General features: G+C 43.7%; 1 protein-coding gene across 2 annotated transcripts in view; it reads left to right on the forward strand.

Annotated features, from left to right (window-relative positions):
• The window catches only part of LOC308281187 (ras and Rab interactor 2-like), a 79,495-nt gene that overhangs the window by 6,298 nt on the left and 48,486 nt on the right, over window positions 1-24,711 (forward strand). For both annotated transcript variants that reach the window (XM_080721303.1, XM_080721304.1), the window contains exon 2: window positions 11,656-11,833. In XM_080721303.1, coding sequence (XP_080577429.1) covers window positions 11,756-11,833 — 78 coding nt within the window. In that variant the 5' untranslated portion in view covers window positions 11,656-11,755. The remainder of the gene's footprint in view (window positions 1-11,655; window positions 11,834-24,711) is intronic.

The following is a 24,711-nucleotide window of genomic DNA, read 5'->3' on the forward strand; positions in this document are numbered from 1 at the left end:
TTGTTTGTTTAACCGGGGAGAAATGCTTCCCATGCTCCTTTAGGAGAACCAGTGTCTGGAATTCAGAATGTGGGTCAAAACGGGGGAGACGACAACCTTCAAACGAAAGGGGAACGCAGCCCTTTATTATGGTCACACTCTAATTTATGTAGCCAGTATGCTTCCTTTTATTCATGCTATGTATGGTTACTGGGCTCAATGTGGGGCCTCAGTTACTGGGTTCAGTGGTTGGCAGGGTTTGGGTGGGGTCTTCAGTTTGGGGGTCCGGTTATAGGGTGCAGGGTTTGGGTGGGCTCTTTCTCTATAACCCACATTTCCTGTTATGTTTAACTTTAGACACACACTCGTTTTCATATTTTTTTTGTTCAGTCATTCTATCATAACAAAACACCATAGAAATAACTTCTCCATTTCTCATTGGCTTTATATTACTGTATGTTTCTTTTAATACTTATATATCGTTTTCACTAGATTAAATAATTTTTAAAATGATAAATGCAAGACGAAGAGTTTTGGACATACAAGGTTTCCACTCGACAACGACGATATCTTGCATGAATGCTGCTAGCATCCTCAGTGTTAATTAATCTCTTTCTAACTCTCAAATGAACAAGGAGGATTTTACAGTGACATTCTTGGGGTCCAGGAACGCGGTTTTGAATAGCAGCACCTGAGCATCTCTTGCTGTATAATCTTATCTCGTCCTCCATTCTTTTGCTTTACCCCCTCAGACCTCCTCAACATTCCAAGGTAGCGTGAGGAGACTTTGCACACCTCCCCTCGCTGGAGGAGAGCTATATAGCTCTTTTTTTGGTTGTGATCCCTTTACTCCTGCTGGTACTAATTTAATGGGGAGTGGCCCTTCTTCTTCTGTGTCTGTGAATGGAACCTCCTGTCAAAAAGGAGAAAAACAGCCCCGCCTTTCCCCACTGACCTTTTTTCGAGTGTGGAAAAGTTATGATAGGGTGGTGCTTGGTCCCGACACCGCTTCTAACCACAGAGTTTAGACGAGGGGGCAACTTGCACTGCTGCACACAGCAAAGCCCTCAGCAGAGTCAGCACTCATTTAACTATTGAGAGTGTACAAATGCAACCAAATGGACCCATTTGGTTCCAGTTGCACGCTCTCGAGAGTTACTAATGAATAAATGAATGCTTTAGAGGAGGATTTTGTTGTGTTGTACAGCGCACACTCGGACTAAAAGCACCGCTTCCGATGTTGTTCCGAGTGGTTTCGCCTCTGAAGTACTTGAAAGGGAGATGTTGAAAAGCAAACGCGCGTCACTTTACATTACCCGAGCGGACAGGAAAAGCTGAATTTGGTGTGTGTGTGGGTGATGATGAATGATGCCGTTGATAGAATGAGGTCAGCCTTTCAGTCATTTTCTGCGTCTGAGCGACAAAAGGAACATATGCTCTTCAGAAAGCGACCGTAACTTTTCCAATCGGGAAAACAGCAACTTCAGCCGGACAACTCACACGATAATCTGACTGCCTGACCCAAGTGCAAATAATAAAGTGTTTTTTTTTTCACTGCTAGCCCGCAGAATGTGAGCTAGTATGGTTCATTCTGAACCCACCCTGAACCACTGACATACATTCAGCTGTGGCAGCACACACACACGCACACGCACGCACACACACACACACACACACACACACACACACACACACACACACACACACACACACATACACAGGCGCTGCCTCGCAAAGTTGTTTCTCTGGTTTAAATTACAGTCCTGCCTGTCTCCTTTTAAATAGCCAGCCGCTCTGTTTTTTTCCTTTTGTCTCATGAATGCCTGCATGTGTGCACGTGTGAATGCGAGCAGCACACACACGCACACACACAAACGCATGCATGCATGCATACATGCATGCACAGTGCACACACACATGCAGACACATGCAGAGTCGCACGCACGCACGCACGCACGCACGCACGCACGCACGCACGCACGCACGCACACACACACACACACACACACACACACACACACACACACACACACACTCCACCTTCTGGCTTGCAATAACAGGACCTGCCTCCCTATGGGATTCCTTATCTGTCAGGGTTCCAGCAGTGCATTTATGCAGCTGGCTGCAGTCTCATCTTACTGTATGCATTACCACCACTGCATGCACAGCACCCTTCGACCGTAGGTCACAGTTTACTATCAGAACCGTCACATCTTGTCTGTGTCTGTCCAAACGGGTAACGCTTGTCTTTTTTGTTGATTGACTCTCACACTCTGACATCACGCTCTGTCATCACTGTGACGCCAGGGGAACCAAATCCCTTTTATGCCCATATATGGAGATCTCTGATGTCATCAATATAAAGTCCATATCTGTGAATGCCAATATATAATCACTGTGATGTCAGGGGAACCAAATCCCTTTGGCCAGATGGCCAAGACAGGCGTCTTACTGGCATACTGTTTTTTACTCTTACTGTTTTTTTGTTTTATATCCCACGATTTTTGTGTCAATTGTCTAATGTAATCCAGGGCGCTACTCTCCCTCTGCCAACCTGGGGAGAGCAACGGACTGAACTCATGCTTCCTCCTATGTGTGAGGAGTCCAAGCCATTTCTTTTCCCTTGACGGGGGAGATTCCCCGGTTGGACGGAGCGCGTGGAAGGAACACGTTATTCCAACCAGTTCCTTTCGCCTCCATCAGGCGCCGTGGCTGGCCAGGGGGAGGCACACTGTACCCTAGGAGACACCGGGAGAACATGCAAACTCTACACAGAAAGGGGGTGACACACAGCAAAGGTCTTCAGGCTCGGGACTCGAACCCACGACACGCTGTCAGGACGGATTACCAGCCTAGGTGCCTGGACCACTGTCTGTCTGATACACTGTTTTCCAAAATAACCATGTAGCATTCGCTTTGGAGCGTTACTTCCTTGGTTTTGTTTCAAACTGAATTCTGGGATTTGCAGTTCTAAGCCAAATCATTGGCTTTACTGGTTCTCTTTATGACATTAGAGACTTGAGCACATACTGTAAGTACGACCGTTCTAGGCTGATAGACAGTGAGGCTGTTACTGTAACTGAAATAGAGTTAAGTGCAATTTCCTTCAACATGATGCATTCTTATTATTAGTATGCCCGGCATAGAAAACATGCCACAGTATTTTGATGATTATGATGATGATGAGAAAAGGCTTATATTTATACACTTTCAAATCACGCAAAGCGGTACACAGTATCTCCAAAGTCATGTCATCAACATGGATCTGTCCCATTTCCCATATTCCCTCCTGATTGGCTACCATTGCCTTCTAAAGTTTGTGTATGCGACCTGACGGTTTCTTATCTCCCGATTAGGGAGTCTGTCTTACTGGTATTTATACACTCTCAAAGTGAAACTAGCTAACGTTTACGGTGTATTCATCACGTATGCTGGTGATGGCCTAACTTTCGCAATAGCCATTAATCAACCTGTTCCCTGTAAAAACGTACTGCGACCAGTGTCTGTAATAGTACATGACTCATGCCATCTTTATGTGGGTGGAACACTTGATCTTTGTCATCATCTTAATCTTAAATCTTCTTAATGAAAAGCCGGACTTAGCCTTAGGCAGGGGATGGCAATTTTCCTCCACTGTAATCAAAAGTGCAGAAAGAGTTGTGTTGTTCAATCCGTTCCACTTGTCAGTGCGGCCATGTAAACAAATGGCAGAGACTTGCATGCTAAGTGATGATTGATGACTTGTTGTTTTGTGGAAGTCCCCATCGCGTGTCCTCTGCACTGCAGAGAGGCTGCTGGCTACAGCCAGAAGATGCAAGTTTATACCACATGTTTTCACGGTTATTTAAACTGAAAATAGCAGCTCTACAAGCTCACAATGCTTCACGATGTGACACGTTGTATACGATAAGGCGCAAGTCTGTTAACCACACTAGTAGGGAATAGGGATGGGACGATACGCGATATTATCGTTTATCGTGATAAAAAAACACTCACGATAATCGTATCGTGGAGGTTTAATTTATCGTGATATCGTCCTCCGTCATGCACTGGGATCAATTCGCCTTTTATTTGCCGAGCTGCATATCCAGTAACATTTAAACCCACTATAATTGGTAAAAGGTACTCATAATATACAAACTTGATAGTCTTTTTTTCACTCTATCAAATGTCTTACTCAAAAAATAGCCGATCTACAAGCTCACAATGTGTCACATTGTGACGCGTTGTGAGCTTGTAGATCTGCTATTTTTTGGCAAATGTTCCACTCCACCATAATGGATTTTGATTATCGTGATAATATCGTAAATCGCGATTTCTTTTGTCACAATAATCGTGATATGAAATTTTCATATCGTCCCATCCCTACACACTAGTTATCAATTTATTCGATTATAAAAATAAATCATATAGATTCGTAAAGATTAATCAAATTAAATAATCACAAAATGATCGATAGTTGCAGCCCTAAAACACTCATGCACAGACTACAGCCACACACACACACCTGTGAGCACTTGCAATGAGCAGGCCCATTAGACACTGAGGCTATTCATTAGCGCTAGCAGGGAACATGTATCATAACGCCCACTGGGAGAAGCGACGTGTCCCCCCACTGCAGGGCTGTCTCACCATTATGGGCTTTAAAAGGAACCACAGCAAAGTCTCACTAGCAGGGCCTGTTGCTGGTCTCTTTCATTATTCAAGACAAAACTCTCACAGTCCTTCTACGCCCACTGTCTCCTCACTCTCTTCTCTTCTCTTCTCTTCTCTTCTCTTCTCTTCTCTTCTCTTCTCTCGCTCTCCCTCTCCCTCTCCCTCTCCCTCTCCCTCTCTCTCTCTCTCTCGCTCTCTCTCTCTTTCTGTGTGTGTGAGTTTGTCATGCTATACTTATGGGGACTAAACGCATGTTCACACAGTCACCTGCAGGGAACCTCTGACAGTGTGGGGACAAAATAGTAGGTCCCCAAAACGGTTAGGGTTAGGGTTAGGTTTAGGGTTAGGGATAGAGGTTAGGGTAAGGCCACAGGACTTGCATAACAATGAATAGAAGTCTATGTAATGTCCCCACAAGTGATGTATATATATAGTGTGTGTGTGTGTGTGTGTGTGTGTGTGTGTGTGTGTGTGTGTGTGTGTGTGTGTGTGTGTGTGTGTGTGTGTGTGTGTGTGTGTGTGTGTGTGTGTGTGTGTGTTTATCTTACAAACAGTGTTTCCCTGTGTAGCAGTGCCAGTAACTGTGTTCCTGTGTGGCGGAGTCTAGCTCAGAAGTGTCTTTGTTTGCTAGCAGCTGAGACTGACTCACACACACACACACACACACACACACACACACACACACACACACACACACACACACACACACGTCACACACACACACACACACACACACACACACACACACACACACACACACACACACACACACACTAGTGTTCTGAATGAAGCTCATACTGTTGGAGTTGGTTCAGTGTTTTGCTTGTTAATTGGATATGACAGCAGTTGAATGAAGATGTGTGTGGACAACATACAAACAGTGCACTCTCTCTGCCTGGAGCGAACTGGAAGCTCTCCTCTTGTTCACTACAGTTCCCAGCATGCACCTCCCCGTTTTCATTTTCATTGATCCAAAAGCTTAGGGAGGAAATTGTCGTCATTTGCAGTAAGATCCACACATGTGGAGACGGTTTACCTGGATAACCAAAGCCTGTGTGGCGGACTGGAAATAGACGATCTACAAGCTCACAGCGCATCGCCGTGCGACAGTGGCGTCAGTTCAGAAAAAGCTAAGGTATGGCAACATGACTGGTGTCTTGCACGTGCACCTTCCAGTCATGTTGCCATACCTTAGCAACAGATACATTTATTTTAAGAAGTACATTCTATTTTTCGGTTATTCCCCCGTTTCTACAGTTTCTTGGGCTGGTTATTGCATGTTAGTAAACGTGCCGCAATTAACAATAATGCATTGCACCTGTGCAGCTGACCTGCGGAACCTGGGAATTTACCATTTTGCCAAGATTAGGAGAATAAAAGTGTGGAGAATATAATTATAATACCTTGTTAAAGTGAGCATTTTGTTAAATTCTGCATTTGCAGCTATTTTACTGTAATTTAACAACATAATAACCGGCACAGATAGACAAAGAGACATTCACGGATTTATATTTAACTTTTATTTTCCCTCCTGGACCCAGGGTCTGTAACCCTGCCATACGCAATCGACGCCCCTTCCGTGCGACGCTTTGAGAACTTGTAGATCTGCTGTTGATGATGCTACGCAACACAGGCACGCACTGCAGCAAAGTATTAACTGCGGCTTGAGTCTCCGCTGGCCCCCGTCACTGTTATCTGTCCATGTTCAGACCACTGACAGCTTTCCAGGAAAACTCTGCTTGTTTTCATTATTCTTGGCTCTCTCCTGCAAGCCTTGTGTCTCCCTTCCCCCTCTCTGTCACTCTCTCACCCACCCCGACCTCTCTTTATCTCTCCTTTTCACTCTCTATCTCTGCCTGCCTGCCCTCCTGTCCTCTCCTTTATCACCTGATTGCCAACGAATTGTTCACAGCACGTCAGGTTTTCTGTCCAGGTGATAACCTACCGAGTCAGCCTTTATTTCCACACAGGGTCGACGTTCTATGGAAACGATAACCAGAGTGCTAGATGGTAGGCGCCAGGTACTCTGACTATGAAACAGCAACATACTGTAGTTCAGGGGTCTTCAACAGGGGGTCCGGGAGTTACTAAAGGGGGGGCCTCCAAATCTTTGAGTGATAGAAACTTTTTTTCTCCTTTTTGATATTAACCACTCGAACCCTAGTGTCCATATTCTGATAACTTTAGCCAAAAAAGCAGATCTACAAGCTCACAACACCTCGCGCTGTTGTGAGCTTGTAGATAGGCTATTTTCAGCAAAGAGGTTTGGTGTAGAGGGGAAAAAGAGCTGACTAAGTACAAAGTGAAAGGTCAGGTATATGAAGTATTTATGGTTCAAGTGGTTAAATATTTGCAAACACAAATTGACACAAATCCAAAATACACTGATGATTGTGCTGTCAAACGATGAAACTACTGTATATGGAATCTATGAAAAGGCTGTGGGGGTCCCTGCTTCATCTCTCTCTCAAGTAAGGGGTCCTCGGCCTGAAAACGTTGAAGACCCCTGCTGTAGTTGTTTTGGATGTTTTTACAAATAATCTTACAGCATGCTTGAGTTAGATACAGAGCCCGACCAATGCCAGATCTTAGGGTCCGATGCATATCGATGTGTTGCTGTTGTGGTATTTTGCCACAGTAGGCAGCCTACATGTGTGCATTTGTGAAATTTATCATTCGACTACTGTTAATTATTAGGAGCAGTGGATTCCATTAATACAGCACCGGGAGGGAGCAGTTAGGGGTTAAAGCTGGTTGCACACTGCTGTGTTTTGGAAATCCCAAATCCGCAAAAACCTTTTTCAGGCCAAGGAGAGAGAGAGAGGAGAGAAAGAGAGAGCGAGAGAGAGCAAGGCACACAGTGGCGAGAGTTGCGGAAATCTTGATAAAATCAACCCTGGTCCGAAAATAAATACAAAACGGGCGGCCGTGTGAAAACGTGATTGACATAACGCAGGGCTACTCAACCTAAGATGGCTCAGTGGCCACTCAGCAAAATACCAAAAGTCCAAGGGCCGCAAGCTAAAAATGACGATCCTATTTTGAACGTTTAGACAATGATTTTGTAACATGAGTAGACTAAAAATTAAGTAAACACACAGAAAACAGACACGTTTCCATCTATAAAGCCAAACCTCATTGAACAAAAAGATTGTCATGGAATGATTAATGATGTTTCTACTTTTGGAACAAACAAAATAGCAAAAAAGTCCAGAAAGTATTGTATAAAACAAGACAAAAATAGTTTCCCAGTGGTTTTGGAGAGAAACTGAAAAATTACGTGAGAAATGATTTGTCCACACTGAAAGTAGACGATATATTTGTATTGGTATGACCTTGACGGGCTGCATAGACATGCCACAGGGGCCATTGATGAAAGTTTTATTCCACTCTGATTACACAGTTCCTGCGTATGTCATATGGTTTCTGTCAAGTTCATAATTATAAATCTTCCGTTATTCTCACATAAGCCTTTTCTTGCATGTTGAATAGCGCTGACATAACGTGAGGTAGATTTTTTGCTCAGGGACTATGCCAGCCAAGGTTCGAACCGGCGACCTTCTAATTCCCAGACAGCAGCTTCTCTACCCACTCATCCACGGCCGTCTGCGATGTGTCCTTTCCCATGGACACTTCTGTGTGTGGAATGCTACTGGATGGAGCTGCTATGTATTTATGCTTACTGTAGTCTGCTCTTTCAGACTACAGTAGATATGGGCTTAATATTGATGACATCAGGGATCTCCATATATGGGCAATTGGGCCATAGAATAGTTCCCATGACATCACTACATACAATCTCTTTTATGCCCATACATGGAGATCCCTGTCTGAACCAGCCACACCACTGTGATGTTTTTGCCCATATATGGAGTTAGGCTCTGAGTATCTGACATCACTGTGATGTCACAGTGATGTGTCAGGCGACACGTATACGGACAAGCTGTGCCGGTTCTGACAGTAAACTGCAACCTATGGTCGCAATAAAATAATTGTGATGCTAAATTAACAACTTTTGCTGGGGGACCCCCTGGAACCTCCTCAATGACTCCTGGGGGTCCCACTTTGAGAACCTCTGGACTAGCTTAAAGCTATACTGTGTAAGTTGCTCAACTAGTGGTCAGTAGCGTCCGCGTCTTAAGGCCGTTTTTCGCCGCGGATCGGGCCTCACACCCCTGCGTCACCCCCGCGTCTGCCTCCACCTCGCCGAGATCTATCTTTAGAGGGGTCCCTGGTTCCTGTGCGTTCAGGCATTCCGGAGAAACGGAGTGTTTCACCCGAGTATAGATAGAGACACACACACGGGTGCCTACAAATATGGCCGCCCTATTGTGATAGCTAGCGACCCCACTTCAAGATGCGCTGTGATTGGCCGGCAGTGTATAACCCTCGCTGTGATTGGCCGGTAGTGTATGATGACGTAATTTTTGCGCGAAAACCGGACCCCGGTCAGGATCATAGAAAACATACAGAGAAGGCTTCAGAAGCTGAAAATAACGGAGTGGGTGTTCTAAAACTTTAGCGATTTAAGAGTTAGGACAATTTTAAGATTTGTTTTATAAAAAAAGTTACATGGTATAACTTTAATACCGGTACACTGGTTCTAAAAAGTGGGGTCCCCAATATAGGCCACGTTCAGATCTCCTCAGTCTTGTCAAAAATCTAATAAACAGCTTCAATTTTGGAAAATTGTAAAGTCAGCTTTGATAGTCCCTGCCTATGCCAGTGCTCAATGCCCATGTGCAATCTTAGATCGACTGGTCATCATCTTCAGGAGATAAATGGATGCAGACAAACAGAGTTTTTGCAATTAATTGAAGGATAATCCAAGGCTTTTTAGGAGGTCTTAAAAAATGCAAATGACTGGTTGTTTAGCAGTGTGTTTGCTTTGCCCCTTTCGGGGGGGAGTGCATGGTAGAAGACTGCAGAGCAGGGGCCGTTCGTGGACATGGTCCAAACATCCAGATTCTCTGTCCCATTTGTCTATGTTGTTGTTTTCTCCGTCTCCCTGTGATGGAGGGGGCGATGGCTTCCTTCCTGTGTGAGATAAAAGCGTGTGTGTATGGACAGCGCATCGCCCCGGCTCACTTGCACGGTGAAACACTGCCAGAGATGGAAAAGCTGCTATAATAGTTTCAGCCTGGGCTGGAAATGAAAGCACAGGAGGGAGGCTAGGGAGTGCGAAAAGCAACAAAAATATAGAGAAAATGTTGGGAGTGAACACGGGACAATATGGACTGAACTTGTGTGACAAAAACAAACGAACATGAAAAGAAAACACTGTCCAGTTCCAATGAGCGACTTTTTGGTTTCACAATACCTAGTTGGGAGATGCAAGGAAGTGCCTGTGCTTAAATATCCTCACTGTTCGGGCAGACACCTTGGATCTCTAGGGCTGTCACAATTATTAAATAATCGTCTAATCGCAATTATTTGACATAAATCGCAATTATTTTGTGGACAGTGGAAATAGCCGATCTACAAGCTCACAACGTGACGCGATGTGACGCCTTGTGACTTTGTGAGCTTGTAGATCGTCTATTTCCACTATCAATGTTCTTTTTAAAGTGTAAAGTTGTCAAATGTGTCAGTCATTTCTTTGTATATTAGGTTATGTGTCATATCTGCCATGTGCAACTTCAAAGCCTACAAGCCAAACAGAAATGTTAATCGCAATTATTTGACTGACAATTAATCGTCATGTAAAATGTCATAATTGTGACAGTATGTCCTTTCATGTATATCTTCACCTATAATAACATGCTCAAAATAGGCACACTAAGTTGAAAGTCTGTCTGTGCGTTTTATAGATATTGAACCAATGGAAAGTATTAACAAGAGCTTGTGACTAAATAATAACTACATTTGGATCCGTTGAAACACAGGTTCCTCGTTTCCGTGTCCTTCTGAAAAGTCTCAAACATACAATGTTGCGATGTGGAATCCTGTCACATACTGCCAGCGTGGGTGGGACATCACTCTGGTGTTGTTGGAACCATCCACGGGCTTCCAGCTGGAAAATGAATGTAGTGCGTTTGAGGACACAGCAATATAACTTGGACACGAAGAAGGTCACTGAAGTGTTAAGAAAGGGGGTGCAGAAAATGTGAGGCGTGTGTGTGAGAGAAGTCCGAACCTGTGGACGAACAGAGAGAATGAAATGAACGTGACTAGGGCTGTCACAATTATTACATAATCGTCTTAATCGCAATTATTTGAGGTAATCGCAATTATTTTTGCATAATCGTCATATTCGTTTCCATGTTGAGAAATGTTAATATAGTTTCAAACACTTTAAAACAGTAGTGGAAATTGCAGATCTACACAAGATCTACACAGATCAACGCAGATCTATACGCGTTGTGAGCTTGTAGATCGTCTATTTTCACTATCAATGTTCTTTTTTTAAGTATAAAGTTGTCAAATATGTCAGTACCGTAATTTCTTTGTATATCGACAAAACCTCCTAACTCCACACTTTCTGCCAAACCAGCTAACTCCACCCGATTGGCCCTCTCTTTTTTTCATAAATATGTGCTATTGAACACCCTTTACGTCTGTGTGAACCAATGAAACCAATGAAAAGTAGTAAAAAGCCCTTTGGTCAAAACCTCCTAACTCCACTTGAGCTCATTTTTCCCGAAAATGAACATTTTGGAGTTAGGAAGTTTCGGCCCGACAGCAGAGATTTTTAAGTTATGTGTCATAATTGCCCTGTGCAGCGTGGCACCGAGTGCCGCGCTGTGAGGTTGTATATCTGCTATTTTTCAATAATGATACACAATGATGTGTGCCCGTTCTAAATGTGACTATCCGTAGAGAGGGGGAGAGAAGGAGAAAGAGAAAGAGAGGGGGACCGTGAGAGCGAGAGACTGAGAGAGAACGTGAGCATTCCAGCGGACCAGGCAGCAGCACCTCCTCAGTATTCCTGACTGTGGCCAAAGCAGGAATTTCCTACAGTCGCACCACAGCCCCCGAAGTGACTGACTGGTTCTTTCTCTGTCCGTCTGATCCGCACAGGGCCGCAGACAGCGAGCCGTCCCAGACGTAAACAGTCCAGCCCAGACGCGGAGCGGAAGGAAGGAGGGGACACTCTCGGAGCAGCAGCAGCAACAACAACATGGCCCAGTGGAGCGTCACGCCGCCCAGGAGCCCTCCTCCCCCCAGGCCCATGGACAGGAGCGGGAGCTTCTTCAAGGTAAGAACTGACCAGCAGCTCATTGGCAGTAGCCGGGGACCCACAAGCCCAAAAGCTCAAGGAATAGGGTAGGAACTGTGATTTTCTGCCGTACTTTTTATTTCTGTTTTATCAATTGGTTTGGTCATTAAGGTCCACAGAATGAGAGGCCTGCTCTGCCGGAAACATCACGAAAAAAAGTTATGGCCATTTGTATATTCACTGTCCCATTGACTCCACTAGAAATATTTTAAAAATAAAAACAATCTGCTTTAAGTGGCATGTGAGGGGTCAAACTAGGGGTTCTTCATGATTCTGAATCCATTGCAGGCATTTGTTTTGCATGAAAAACATTCCTTGGGTTAACTTTCGGCAGCCCAAAACTGTGAAAAGTGGACAAAAAAGGGATAACTCATCACTTTTCACAGTTTTGTGGGGCTGAAATCTAGCCCAAGGAATGTTTTTCATGCAAAACAAATGCTTGCAATGGATTCAGAATCATGAAGAACCCCTAGTTTGACCCCTCACATGCTAATTAAAGCAGACTTTTTTATTCTTTTTTTAAATGTTTCTTGTGGAGTCAATGGGACAGTGAATATACAAATGGCCATAACTTTTTTTCGCGATGTTTCCGGCAGAGCAGGCCTCTCATTCTGTGGACCTTAATGACCAAACTAATAGATAAAACAGAAATAAAAAGTACGGCAGAAAATCAAAGGTCCCCTCCCATTTTGGTGACTGGGTCCCCGGCTACAGTGTTGATTTCGTCTACTAAAACTATGACGGAAAATGTTCGTTGACTGTGTTTTTGTGGTCTGTGGTCAAATACACATTAATTTGGGGGCAGTGGCGTCAGTTCAGAAAAGGCTAAGGTATGGCAACATGACTGGTGTCTTGCACGCGCGCGAAGATACCTTAGCAACAGGCATGATACATTTATTTTAAGAAGTTCATTACATTTTTCCCCCCGTTTCTATGGTTTCTTGGGCTGGATATGGCAGCCTGGAACGGTTGTTCAAGTGCAGCTAAAGTTGCCATAGGCTATATATAGTAAACGTGCTACAATTAACAATAATGAATTGCACCTGTACCATTTTGTCAAGATGGGGAGAATACAAGTGTGGAGGATATCATTATAATACCTTGTTAAAGTGACCATTTTTCATTTGTAGTTATTTTACTGTAATTTAACAACATAATAACCAGAACAGATAGACAAAGAGACATTCATGGATTTATATTTAAAAGTAACTTTTATGTTCCCCCCTGGACCCAGGGTATGGCAGCTGCATATCCCTGCCATACCCAATTGACGCCCCTGTTTGGGGGGACCTTGACATGAAAATGGATGGATGGATGGATGGATGGATGAACAACCCACAGATTGTCTGTTTCGTCATCATTTCTGTTTGCATATTTGGGCCCTCCATTCCATGTTTGCTGTCTGTTGTGTCTCAAACGTCTGGGTCTGTTTCTCGTTTGTGAGCAGTTCTTGCTCAATCTCTTGCTTTTGAATCCACATGTATTTCTGCATGCATGGCTTGTAGTTGTGCTTGATCTTCTGATGTTATTAGAACACCACCCTTTGGTTCATAATGTTCACAACAGTTATAACACAAAGGGTCTTCATCAGAGTTACCACAGGGGTCCTCCAAATCTTTGTGTGATAGAAAAAGTTTTCTTTTTTTTTCTTTTTTATATCAACCACTTGAACCCTAGCGCCCATATTCGGAGAACTTTAGCCAAAAATAGCTGATCTACAGCTTGTAGATCGGCTATTTTCGGCAAAGAGGTTTGGTGTAGAGGGGAAAAAGAGCAGACTAAGTACAGAGTGAAATGTCAAGTTATCTATTGACGCGTGATTATGACCACTGGGAAAGATGGATAACCACGCCCCGGACTAATTTTTGAAGCTTGTGATTGGCTGAACCGGATGTAGTCACTTGGACCGTGGCAGAGGTGCACCAAAACCTATCCTTAACCCTAACCCTAACTCTAAACCCTAACCATAAGCCTAACTCTAACCCTAACCCTAACCTTATCCTCATTAAAACTAACGCTGGTGAATGCTAACCTGGTGAAATGCTAACCTGTGACGCTGGTGAGTAGCTAACCTGCCGGCGCTGGTGAAAACGAGCGATATATACCATTTCCATCCATCTTCTCCAGTGGGATCCATAATCAGGCTGTATGGACACTATTGTTCAAGTGGTTAAATACGGATCTGAACACACAAATTGACATGAATACAAAATACAATGATGATTGTGCTGTCAAACAATGAAACTACAGTATATGGAATCTATGAACAGGTTGTGGGGGTCCCTGCTTCATCTCTCTCTCAGTTAAGGGGTCCTTGTCCTGAAAACGTTGAAGACCCCTGTTATAACACATTGATCGATGCGATTTCAAAGTAAGAGTTGCATCCAGATTAACTGTCATAGTGTTTGCTGTTCTTCTGCATGGGGAGGAAGAGGAATGAAGAATGCCAGCTGCAATTGTTGGACACCAGACAAAAACGCACCCACGCGTGTGCGCTTACACACACATGCACGCACGCACGCGCGCACGCGCGCACGCACGCACGCGCACACACTGGAGTAATAAAACACTTTCACCCTATCTGCTCTTTCTCGCTGCGTTCCCCTTCTAATTTCCCCCTCGGTCTTCAACGTTTTCAGGCCAAGGACCCCTTAGTTGGGGCAGAGATGAAGCAGGGACCCCCATAACCTGTTTATAGATTCCATATATCGGTGTATTTTGGATTCATGTCAATTTGTGTTTTCAGATATTTAACGATCGTCAATACTTAACTCATACCCTGCCAAAAAAAAACGTTTCTATAATAAAAACGTCTTTTTAACTATGGCCTTCCCTGCCAGACGTCTTCTGGATTTTTTTTTTTTTTTCAAAAAGTTTTTTTGAAAAAAACATTTTTTGGACCTCCAACAATGTACTAGGCATGATCGCGATCGCGAACTTGCATGTTTAACCCCCATACCAACCCCATCTTTCAAACATGGCAGCCATGTTTGTTTACATTTGAAGAAAACCTAAGGGGTCCTTTCTCCTGAATGCCTGAACGGATTTCCAAGCGGACTTTTTTGTTTGAAAGCTGTGTAAAGCATGCACATGCATAGTGCATGATCTGTGCACGAATGTGTGCACCAGCGTGCACACTATTTTTTTAACACTTTGTTGGCGAAACGGCAATATAAGAGGTCCCACTTTACATACGGCACCGACTGAGTTAATAAACTTGAACTTTCACTCTGTACAACGCCTCGCGCTGAGCTTGTAGATCTGCTAGTTTTGGCTAAAGTTCTCAGAATATGGGCGCTAGGGTTCAAGTGGTTAATATAAAAAAGGAGAAAAAAGGTTCTATCGCACAAAGATTTGGAGGACCCCCTGTAGTAGTAACTCTGAGGACCCCCTAGGGGTCCCGGACCCCCTGTTGAAGACCTCTGCTCTACACTCACTCGGATGCATGTCGTTTCTTGACTCTTGATCTTGAACACAGAACGCACGCACGCAGGCACACATGCATGGGTCGCACGCGCTCACACACAGAGCAGTTGTGTTCAGATATGATGAAGCATGCAGTATGTCGTCATCTTCGGCTCATTAAACCTTCCTTACTGCAGGAAGAGGGGGCGTTTAGAGACGGATAATGAGCCAGCTCTCTCTCGCAGATACCGACCGATACTCTGGCACCGCCGATCACCCATGTATGGACTAGGGGTGTAACGATACATTTTAATAGCGATTCGATACATATCACGATACATGGTTGACGATACGATACATGGACGATATTGGTTCATTCATGGTGATACGATACGATTCAATTCAATGATTTAAAATCGATATAGTAACTATTTAGCAAAGACATTAAATCTGTGTGAAAGGTGTGGATAGTGCAGGTTTTTAAGGGAAACGTGTATTATTATGGATATAAATAAGTAAACACAGTGATTATCTGCCAAATACATGGACATTATATATTGACAAACCTGCACCTTGACATGAACCCAGAGATTAAACACATTTATCGATAGACCAGTGTAGCTATGTGGAAAGGAAAAGTAATTAAACCCCTCCTTTAAACGTTTTCTTCTTAAAAATGCTAAATATGCACAAGTAGGTGGTATCGATACAATCGATTCTTTGCACTGCCGATTCGATACGATACAAAATAAAATGATACGATTCGATTTTAGCTGTTTTCATTTCCATATACTTCGATTTTTTAAGTTAAAAACGATATTTCGATACAGTTACTATATCGTTACACCCCTAGTATGGACTGCTAGTTGGTCAAGAACTGCAAAATGTTCCAAGCTATTTGAACAGCTTAGATTTTATTTAATTTTGCAACTAGAATAGATTTTATTTAACCACTTAAGCCCTAATGAGTAGTCTTCCAAAATAGCCGATCTGCAGAAGGGAACACATACCAGACGCGGGCGGCAGTATTGACGTGCGTGAAGTCCTGCGCGGTAACACCAACTGGATGCGCCGCACGGCAGCGCGCCGCATCCATTTCTCCCGGTGGGGAGAACATTTTCACCGCGCGGCAACGCTGGAAAAATAGAACAGCGTCGTATCGGCGCGGCAGGTGAGGCGGCAGACCCGCGGCTGCTCGCGTCTGATGCCGCCGGTGTGGGTTAGTTCATTGAAAATAACGGGGCCGTATGTTTTGATGCGCCATGTCCGCGCCATGTCCGCGTCACCACCGCATCCGGTGTGTGTACCCCTGAAGCTCACAACGTGTCACAACGTGTCACAACGTGCCGCTTTGGGAGCTTGTAGATCTGCTTTTTTTTTTAAAGGACTGAAAACGTGTATGGATGCCAGGTTGAAAGTGTTTAAAAATCGGGGCACGTCGGCTGCGTAATTGCTGTCATCAAAGTGAAATGTTGGCTGATATTTCGTCCAGGCTAATATATTGGTCTACTCTCTCTCTCTCTCTCTCTCTCTCTCTCTCTCTCTCTCTCTCGCTCTCTCTCTCTCTGTGCTGCGGTCTCCGTCAGCCTGAATCCTTTCAGGGTCAGATGACACAAGCGGATAATTCTGGCCAGTCATTATGTCATATCTGAGTGTACGGCTCAACGGCTTCTGCAGAACCACTTACTCAAGACTTCTGCTGGATTGTTTAGCTCTCACTTGCTCCACTTTTATATCTCCAGACAGTACTTGGTAAAAATCATTGTTTTAACCACATAAACCATAGAGAGTCCCTATTATGCGCATGCACATAACAGGCATGTGCGTAACATTCTGCAAAACATTGTGGATCTACAAGCACACGACATGTCACGAAACACCGCGATGTCATCTTGCAGATCTGCTACAGTATTTTATTTACAGAAAAGAGTTTTGGTGTTAAGGGCAGTGGTGGAAAAAGTACTCAAATGTTTTGCTTAAGTAAAAGTATCAATACTGCATTGTAGAAATACTCCGTTACAAGTAAAAGTCCGGAATTCATAATGTACTTGAGTAAAAGTATGAAAGTATTGGCATCAAAATGTATCTAAAGTACCAAAAGTAAAAGTATAAAATGTTTGAAAATAGCAGATCTACAAGCTCACAACGCGTCGCATAATAGCCACGGTATAAAGCCACAGTATAAAATAGGGCTAAAGTGCTTGATGTATGTTTTTTAATATTACAATTTATATCTGCAAAGTAACTATAGTAACTAAAGTTTTCAAATGTAGCGGAGTAAAACTAACAATGTTTGTATCCCAGATGTAGTGGAGTAGAAGTAAAAGTATTAGATATTGGACACACTCAAGTAAAGTACAAATACCTCAAAATTGTACAGTACTTAAGTGAATCTACTTAGTTCCAACAACAATTATAGACGCCTGGGAAACAACGGTAAAAGAGGTACATACCGGTACTTTGAGAGTGTAGAAATGAAAAATGTAACTCTCCAAGTTAACTGAAACGCTTGCATAGCTGGACACCTTAGGGGTTTGGCAAGCTGCCTAGCAATTATCTCAATCCCTTGATGCGTCTGTGCGTGAGCAGCACAAGTAGGTTAATAATTATTACCATAGGCCTATATTTTTCTGTAAGTTGGCCAGCCGTGCACAGTTTACCTGACGAGCTAGCAAAAAAAGACGAAATTCATGTTTAGGGCGTGCGTGCTGACGAATGAAAATGCAGTGCACATCGCTCATGTGAGTTGAGCGTCTTGACAAGTGTGTACTGTGAAAGTGATGTTTTTGTTCATTTTAATTTTATCTTACCTGTTAATGTGTTTACACAATATTGAAAACACCAAACAGATATTGAGCCTTCTGACTAATGTTGAGCCGCACGCACACAATCTGTAGACTTTAATGCCCTACTTTGAGTTGTCTCTTTAAACTGTGTCGTTCTCAACAGCATCTCTCTGCTTCACTGGACCAAAGAGGATTTAATTGAACTTTATAAGGAATCATACTAGCTATTACCTGCATGCACTGGTGGATTTCTTTTGATGGAGGCAGCAGGAATATATCATATCTTATGTGCTCTGTCTCCACAACTCTTTCCATCAGGCCTAGGTTCTCTGAAAGCCTTCCATGCAGAGTCAAACCCTTCAGTGTCAGTTTAACTCTAAAAGTGTAAAAACCTTGACCCATTTGGGTCAACTCATACCCTCTCAGATTCAAATGAACACTAAGGATTTTACTGTTTGCGTGTGTTCAAAATGGAACACATATTTCCTGATTGACTCGGTCCACGGCTTTAACGACGGCTCATGCAGAGAAACCATTCACATGCACGCGTGCACGCACGCACAAGCACAAACATTTCGTTACAAAATAAATGACGCCACTCCTGGTTTATAAGTTGTTTGTGTCTTTGTGTGTGTGTGCAAGCACGTGCACACATAGACATCAAAGGGGGCTTGAGCCCCTGCCCTTTTATCTGTCTGTAAAAAGTGCCCTCTCCAGACCATGAATGCAGTTTTTCCTATGGTGAAAGAAATGCAAATGTCCTCTTTCCATGCCGTACCTTAAGGCAGCATTCAAGAGAATTGCCTTGTCCAAACTCTCCTGAACTTGAATGCAGCATCTTATGTTGAAAGAATTGCCCTCTCTGTTGATTATGCTTAGTTTAGTGTGGTATCTATCACGCACCGAAAATAGCCGACCTCCAAGCTCAAAACGCGTCGCAGGGGAGCTTGGAGGTCTGCTATTTTTGATATTTCCACCAAAAGGCCCTTTTAGAAATTTCAGCCCCTGCCTCTCTAACATTCTCTGCACGTCCCTGTGTGTGTGTGTGTGTGTGTGTGTGTGTGTGTGTGTGTGTGTGTGTGTGTGTGTGTGTGTGTGTGTGTGTGTGTGTGTGTGTGTGTGTGTGTGTGTGTGTGTGTGTGTGTGTGTGTGTGTGTGTGCGCGCGCGCGTGCGTGCGTGCGTGTATGCGAGCTTGCGTGCCAGCATGTGTGTTCACGTTTGTTCACATGCGCTCCAACCTCAAGCGTGTATCTGGACAGGAAACAGAGCAGAGAGTACTGTGTTTCCCGTACAGATACACAGAAGATGACAGAAGGGGGGAGTGGTCTGACAAACAAAGCGCTGAATAGAAGAGTTTCTATTCCTGTGAACCTCTCTTGGTAGCAGCCGTTTGGTCACTGACTCACTGATGGGCAGAAACCTTGTTTTTCGTTAGAAATTAATGGCCTATTTTATACTTTGTCATATGACAGTGTAGTGCAAAAGCAGTTATTGTAGTTCGTAAAAGTGGTTATTGTATTGTAGTTTATTTTCACTATTGAAATACATTTTTATTGTCTTTTTTTACATTTTAGAAAATGTAATGACGTGCCCAAAATATGGACGCCAGGTTGAAAGTGGTTAAATCTGTTTGTGTTTTTTTTTTTTTTTATAAATATTGAACCAATGAAAAGTATGAACTAGAGCAGGGGTCTTCAACAGGGGGACTGGGACCCCTAGAGGGCCCTCAGAGTTACTACAGGGGTTCCTCCAAATCTTTGTGTTTCCACTTCTAAAACGGCTAGTTCCATTCCTTGATTTTGATTGGCTGGTTTCCCTTTAATTGCTGTGGTATACCTTGAATCTGTGGTACACCTTGAATCAGTTTATATCAAACCCAGGTGAGTTATTTCTTTCCACAGTGTTCCACAGTGCACTAATTATCTGCACCTGTGTTGTTGGCAAAAAAGCTGGGAACTACTTTCTTGTAGCTGGGAACTACTTTCCTGTAGACCTTGTAGTGAATTATTAGTGAAATAGAACAGTTTAATTGGTACATGCCTAAGATTTTTCATTTTGCCATTTTAGAAAAGCAATATGTTACCTGTATTTTATAACGGCTGAGAGGGTTGGAGACACTCGGCTTCGCCTCGTGTCTCACCACGCCTCTCAGGTTACCAGGTAACCACATGCTGCGTGTAGCTTATTGCTTCATTGAACCCTAGCATTCATATTCAGAGAACTTTAGACAAAAATAGCAGATCTACAAGCTCACAACGGCTTGCGCTGCGAGGCGTTGTGAGCTTGTAGATCGGCTATTTTCATCAAATAGCTTTGGTGTTGAGGGGAACAAGAGCAGACTAATGCCTCATTCACATACAGAAAAGCCAAGCTAATGGTTTGCTTGGTAATTCAATGTATTCTCTATGCAAACCAGCTTTTAAAATTTCCAAGCTGGATAAGAAGCTTGGAATTTTTTAAAGCTGGTTTGCATAGAGAATGCATTGAATTACCAAGCAAACCATTAGCTTGGCTTCTCTCAGTGTGAATGCAGCATTAGTACAGAGTGAAAGGTCAAGTTTATTAAGTATTGACGGTTCAAGTGGTTAAATATCTGAAAACACAAAGTGACATGAATCCAAAATGCACTGATGATCGTGCTGTCAAAAGATGAAACCATATGGAATCTATCCCTGCTTCACCTCTCTCTCAACTAATGGGTCCTTGGACTGAAAACATTGAAGACCCATAGAGCTTGTGACTAAATAATAACTACATTGGATCCGTTGGAACACAGGTTCTTTTTTGCCAATTTCCTGAAAAGTAAGGTTTTTTGGACATAGAAGGTTTTCCATCGCTATAAAAGTCATCAGTGTTAAACAAGGCCCCTGGTTGTATGTGTTGCCATTAGCGCTCCACAGTGCATTCATAATAACTCCTGTGTTCACTGACCTTCATTTTCTGGCTGAAAGATTTCCCTTCATCTGTGTTTTCCGTTTCTTAAGTTCCTTCACACACCGGGGGCGTTTATTTTGTGCGATGATTTCTTGTGCGATGATTTCTTTACTTTCTGGGGCTGTGCGATGAAAAATTTCACACCTCAATACCTCCAAATCCAAATACCTACATAGCTATGATCGAATATGGCTATGTTTTCATACTTGTTACATTCCACGGACCAGAAGACAGAGCGCGCTGGCCATGTTCAGGTCGACAGATATATCACGTTGTGTTTAGAGACGGTTGCCTCCCCTTTCTAATGAGCACTTGCCCGGTCGGGCAACCTGAATGCAAACTTCACCTGCCCAAAAGTTTTATTTACCTGCCCAGGGCAGGTGGGCAAACCTTAGTGGCAATGCCTGCCCTTTCATTGTATCATACAGTAGCCTTGTTTAGTTCACAAATCTTTCCATGCGAACTTGCCAAGGACTCACAGCCATATAGCCTCTGGCTGCTGAAGCCCCCCTATTGCAAAATGGTTTAAGAAATAATAATACAAAAATAGCTGATCTACAAGCTCACAGTGCATTGCGATGTGGCACCCTGTGAATATTTTGAGTTTTGCTATTCGAACATTTATGGGGGGAAAAAACGTGGCGGTCCTCCTATGAAAACCTGTGGTCTATATTTCCCTCTGGTTTTGCAGTAGGTGATGATTCTCAATGTAATAATGTTACATACATTATTTGTATGCCCAGAACCCTTTTGGCAAGAGATTGAAAACTCTGACTTGAATGAACCTGTGAAACTAGATTACATCATTTGGGTATTATTTTACCAGAAAAATTGGTAATTTGGCCGACATAATACACCTCTTTAACAAAGAGTGTTGCTTGCCATATGACCATGATGAAGTAGGTGACAAGGACATGGCAAGTAACGTGCCAGATTCACAGAATTGTTCATGAATTCCTAGCTATCAAACCAACGATAGAACAAACAACCCTATCATCGTTGTCGGTTGAAAACCTTGTATGTCCAAAACCGTTCGTTTTGCATTTATCATTTTAAAAATGATTTAAACTAGTGAAAACAGACGATCTACGAGCACACAACGCCTCGCGGTAGATCTGCTGTTTCACTACTTTTGTGCGACGGCCTTGTATGATGAAGCAGGGCTTTACTTTGCGAAAGAATGTACACATTTGAAACTTGGAGATACGAGGTTTCCACCCGACAACGCCGCTATGCACCGTTAGGTTTGTGAAACACTCGTGTATATAGATAGCAGTCGGCTATAAAAATATAAGCGGCGTGTGTCAACGTCGGGGACACATTACAGGGTACATTTTTAGACTGTCTTTCTTTGTTAGGTTTCTGAGTTTGACCACCGCTGGCCTCGTTTAGTAACTGCGTAGACCTCACAGCTGCCTCAACACTGCAGTTAACTGGCTGACTCATGCTCTATATGGTATAATACAACATTGCGCTGACAGTGAGAGCTTTTGGGGGGAGACAGAGCTGGCTCCAGCCGTCCTCTTTTTCAGGGGGGGGGGGGGAATTACTGGGTCCTGTGGTCACCGTGGTCTGGCCTGGAGCCTAGCTGTGTCGTGCTCTAAACGCTTGAAAACGATGCCTCCTAGTGGGTTATAAGAACCAGTGACATAATGGGTGATGATGCCTCCTTGGCTTATTACAGGGCTCTTCAACGTTTTCAGGCCAAGGACCCCTTAGTTGAGAGAGAGATGAAGCAGGGACCCCACACAAGCTTATCATAGATTCCATATGGGGTGCGTTCGGAAATGCGCACTCAACGCACTGGTGTGCCATGTTGTCGTTCGTTTATTCGGTGCACTTGGTGCGTTGTCGTTCGGAAATCCAGTGCGCGGCGCACTGGTGTGTTGAGTGCACGCACTGACCGACCCTACTCAGAAGATGGGGTTCGGTGGTGTGGTGGTGTGGTGCGGTGTTCTGATTGGTTGGTTTTCATGGCCGTGTCTCGAATGCTTCTCAGCTGTGAACAATGGAGGAAATGACCGCAAAATACAGCATTTGCAGCTTAATTGGTCGTTTGGGCTTGATAGTTTCACACACATCAACATGTAAATTAACAGCAAGTATGCCAATGTTTTGAATTAGACATACATCTTACTCAGCAACTGCTGCTTTTCAGAAAGTTTCCCTTCAGAGTTCAGAGTGAAAAAGCACACAGCTGCCTGTTAAAACCAGAGTCGTCTAATCAGAGAGTCCTGCCACTGCGGGGTCAGAAACAGCGCTGGTCACGTGGTTCATTGTCACTTTACACCTCATAGACTTCAATGCATTTTGTAAACTTCCGGTTCGCCGTTTGTCACTATACGCCAATAGATGTGTGCGTAGAAGACCTGGCCCCATGAAGTGAACGGGAGTGACGCAACTCTCCGAAGGTAGAAGGCTCTGGTTAAAACTGGTCGTTCGTAAATAAGCCACACTGAACGCACTCCAACGTCACGCCCACTGCACTCACTACACTGACCACACACCCGGTGCGGGTTTCCGAACGCACCCATAGTTTAATTGTTTGACAGCACCATCATCAGTGTATGTTGGATTCATGTTAATGTGGGTTTTTGGAGCGGTGAAAGCGCTCCCAATAGACAGGTATGTCCGTGGGTATGTCCGTGGGTGGGTGGGTGGGTGGGTGGCTGGGTGGCTGGCCGTGTCCGTAGCCTGGCAATACCTTGAGTGGCCACACACAACACACTAGTTAAAGGAGGGGCGCTGTTTTGTGCAGGCCAGGCACACTCACCACTCACTCACAGGCACAGTTTACTCACTCACTCACTCACTCACATAGGGTACAGCTGCTCAAATTCACCGCTCCACTTCGAACCGAGGTTTGATTTTTAGATATCTAACCACTTGAACCGTCAATACTTGATAAACTTGACCTTTCACTCTGTACTTAGTCTGATCTTTTCCCCCTCCAAAGCTCTTTGCCAAAAATAGCCGATCTACAAGCTCACAATGCCTTGCGCTGCGAGGCGTTGTGAGATTGTAGATTTCACAAACAAAGTGCTTAATAAAGTCTCACACCTGTCTAAATATGGTACGGCATTCTATAATTACCCGTATCCTCTGTTTTCTTTAATAAGAAGCCTTTTTATCCGATCACTGTCTGTTTATCTCAATGGGGGTTAGGGTTAGACTTTATTAAGCACTTTATGAAATCTGAATGATGGTGTAGTTCACTCTGCCCGTAGCCTCGGAAACCCAGACTTTTATTTTGCCGAACCCATGTAAACCCGGGAACATGACGATCGGGGCTTGGTCTCTACGACCATGCTTGAGCTACGATGGGCTAAAATCGCTTTGGGAAACTCGGCCAATCTAGCTAACTTTAAATCTAAATCTAATCTAACAACTAAGAACTTCTGTCTGCATCCCTGGCGGTCCAAGGCGTAATATTAAGTATTAATTTGGGTGTCCTTGACATGGAAATGTTTGGGAAACACTGTGCATGCAAGTTCCAACATCGGCCCAGATATTTGAGTAGAGATTAACATTACCCTTGAATCGTGTTGTAATGCCTGTGTAGAAGTGAAGCGAAGCTGCAGGGACGAGATGTTATCAAACATTCCAAGCAGAGTTGGCGACCTGTTTCCTTAGAAAAACACATCTGCTGCAAGGCAAGGCACGTTTATTTGTAAAGTACAAAAGAAGTAGCAAAAGAAACACATTATAAAATGACATTTGAATACAATAAA

Source organism: Nannobrachium achirus, assembly GCF_963921795.1.
Source record: "Nannobrachium achirus genome assembly, chromosome: 3".
NCBI classification, from domain to species: domain Eukaryota; kingdom Metazoa; phylum Chordata; class Actinopteri; order Myctophiformes; family Myctophidae; genus Nannobrachium; species Nannobrachium achirus.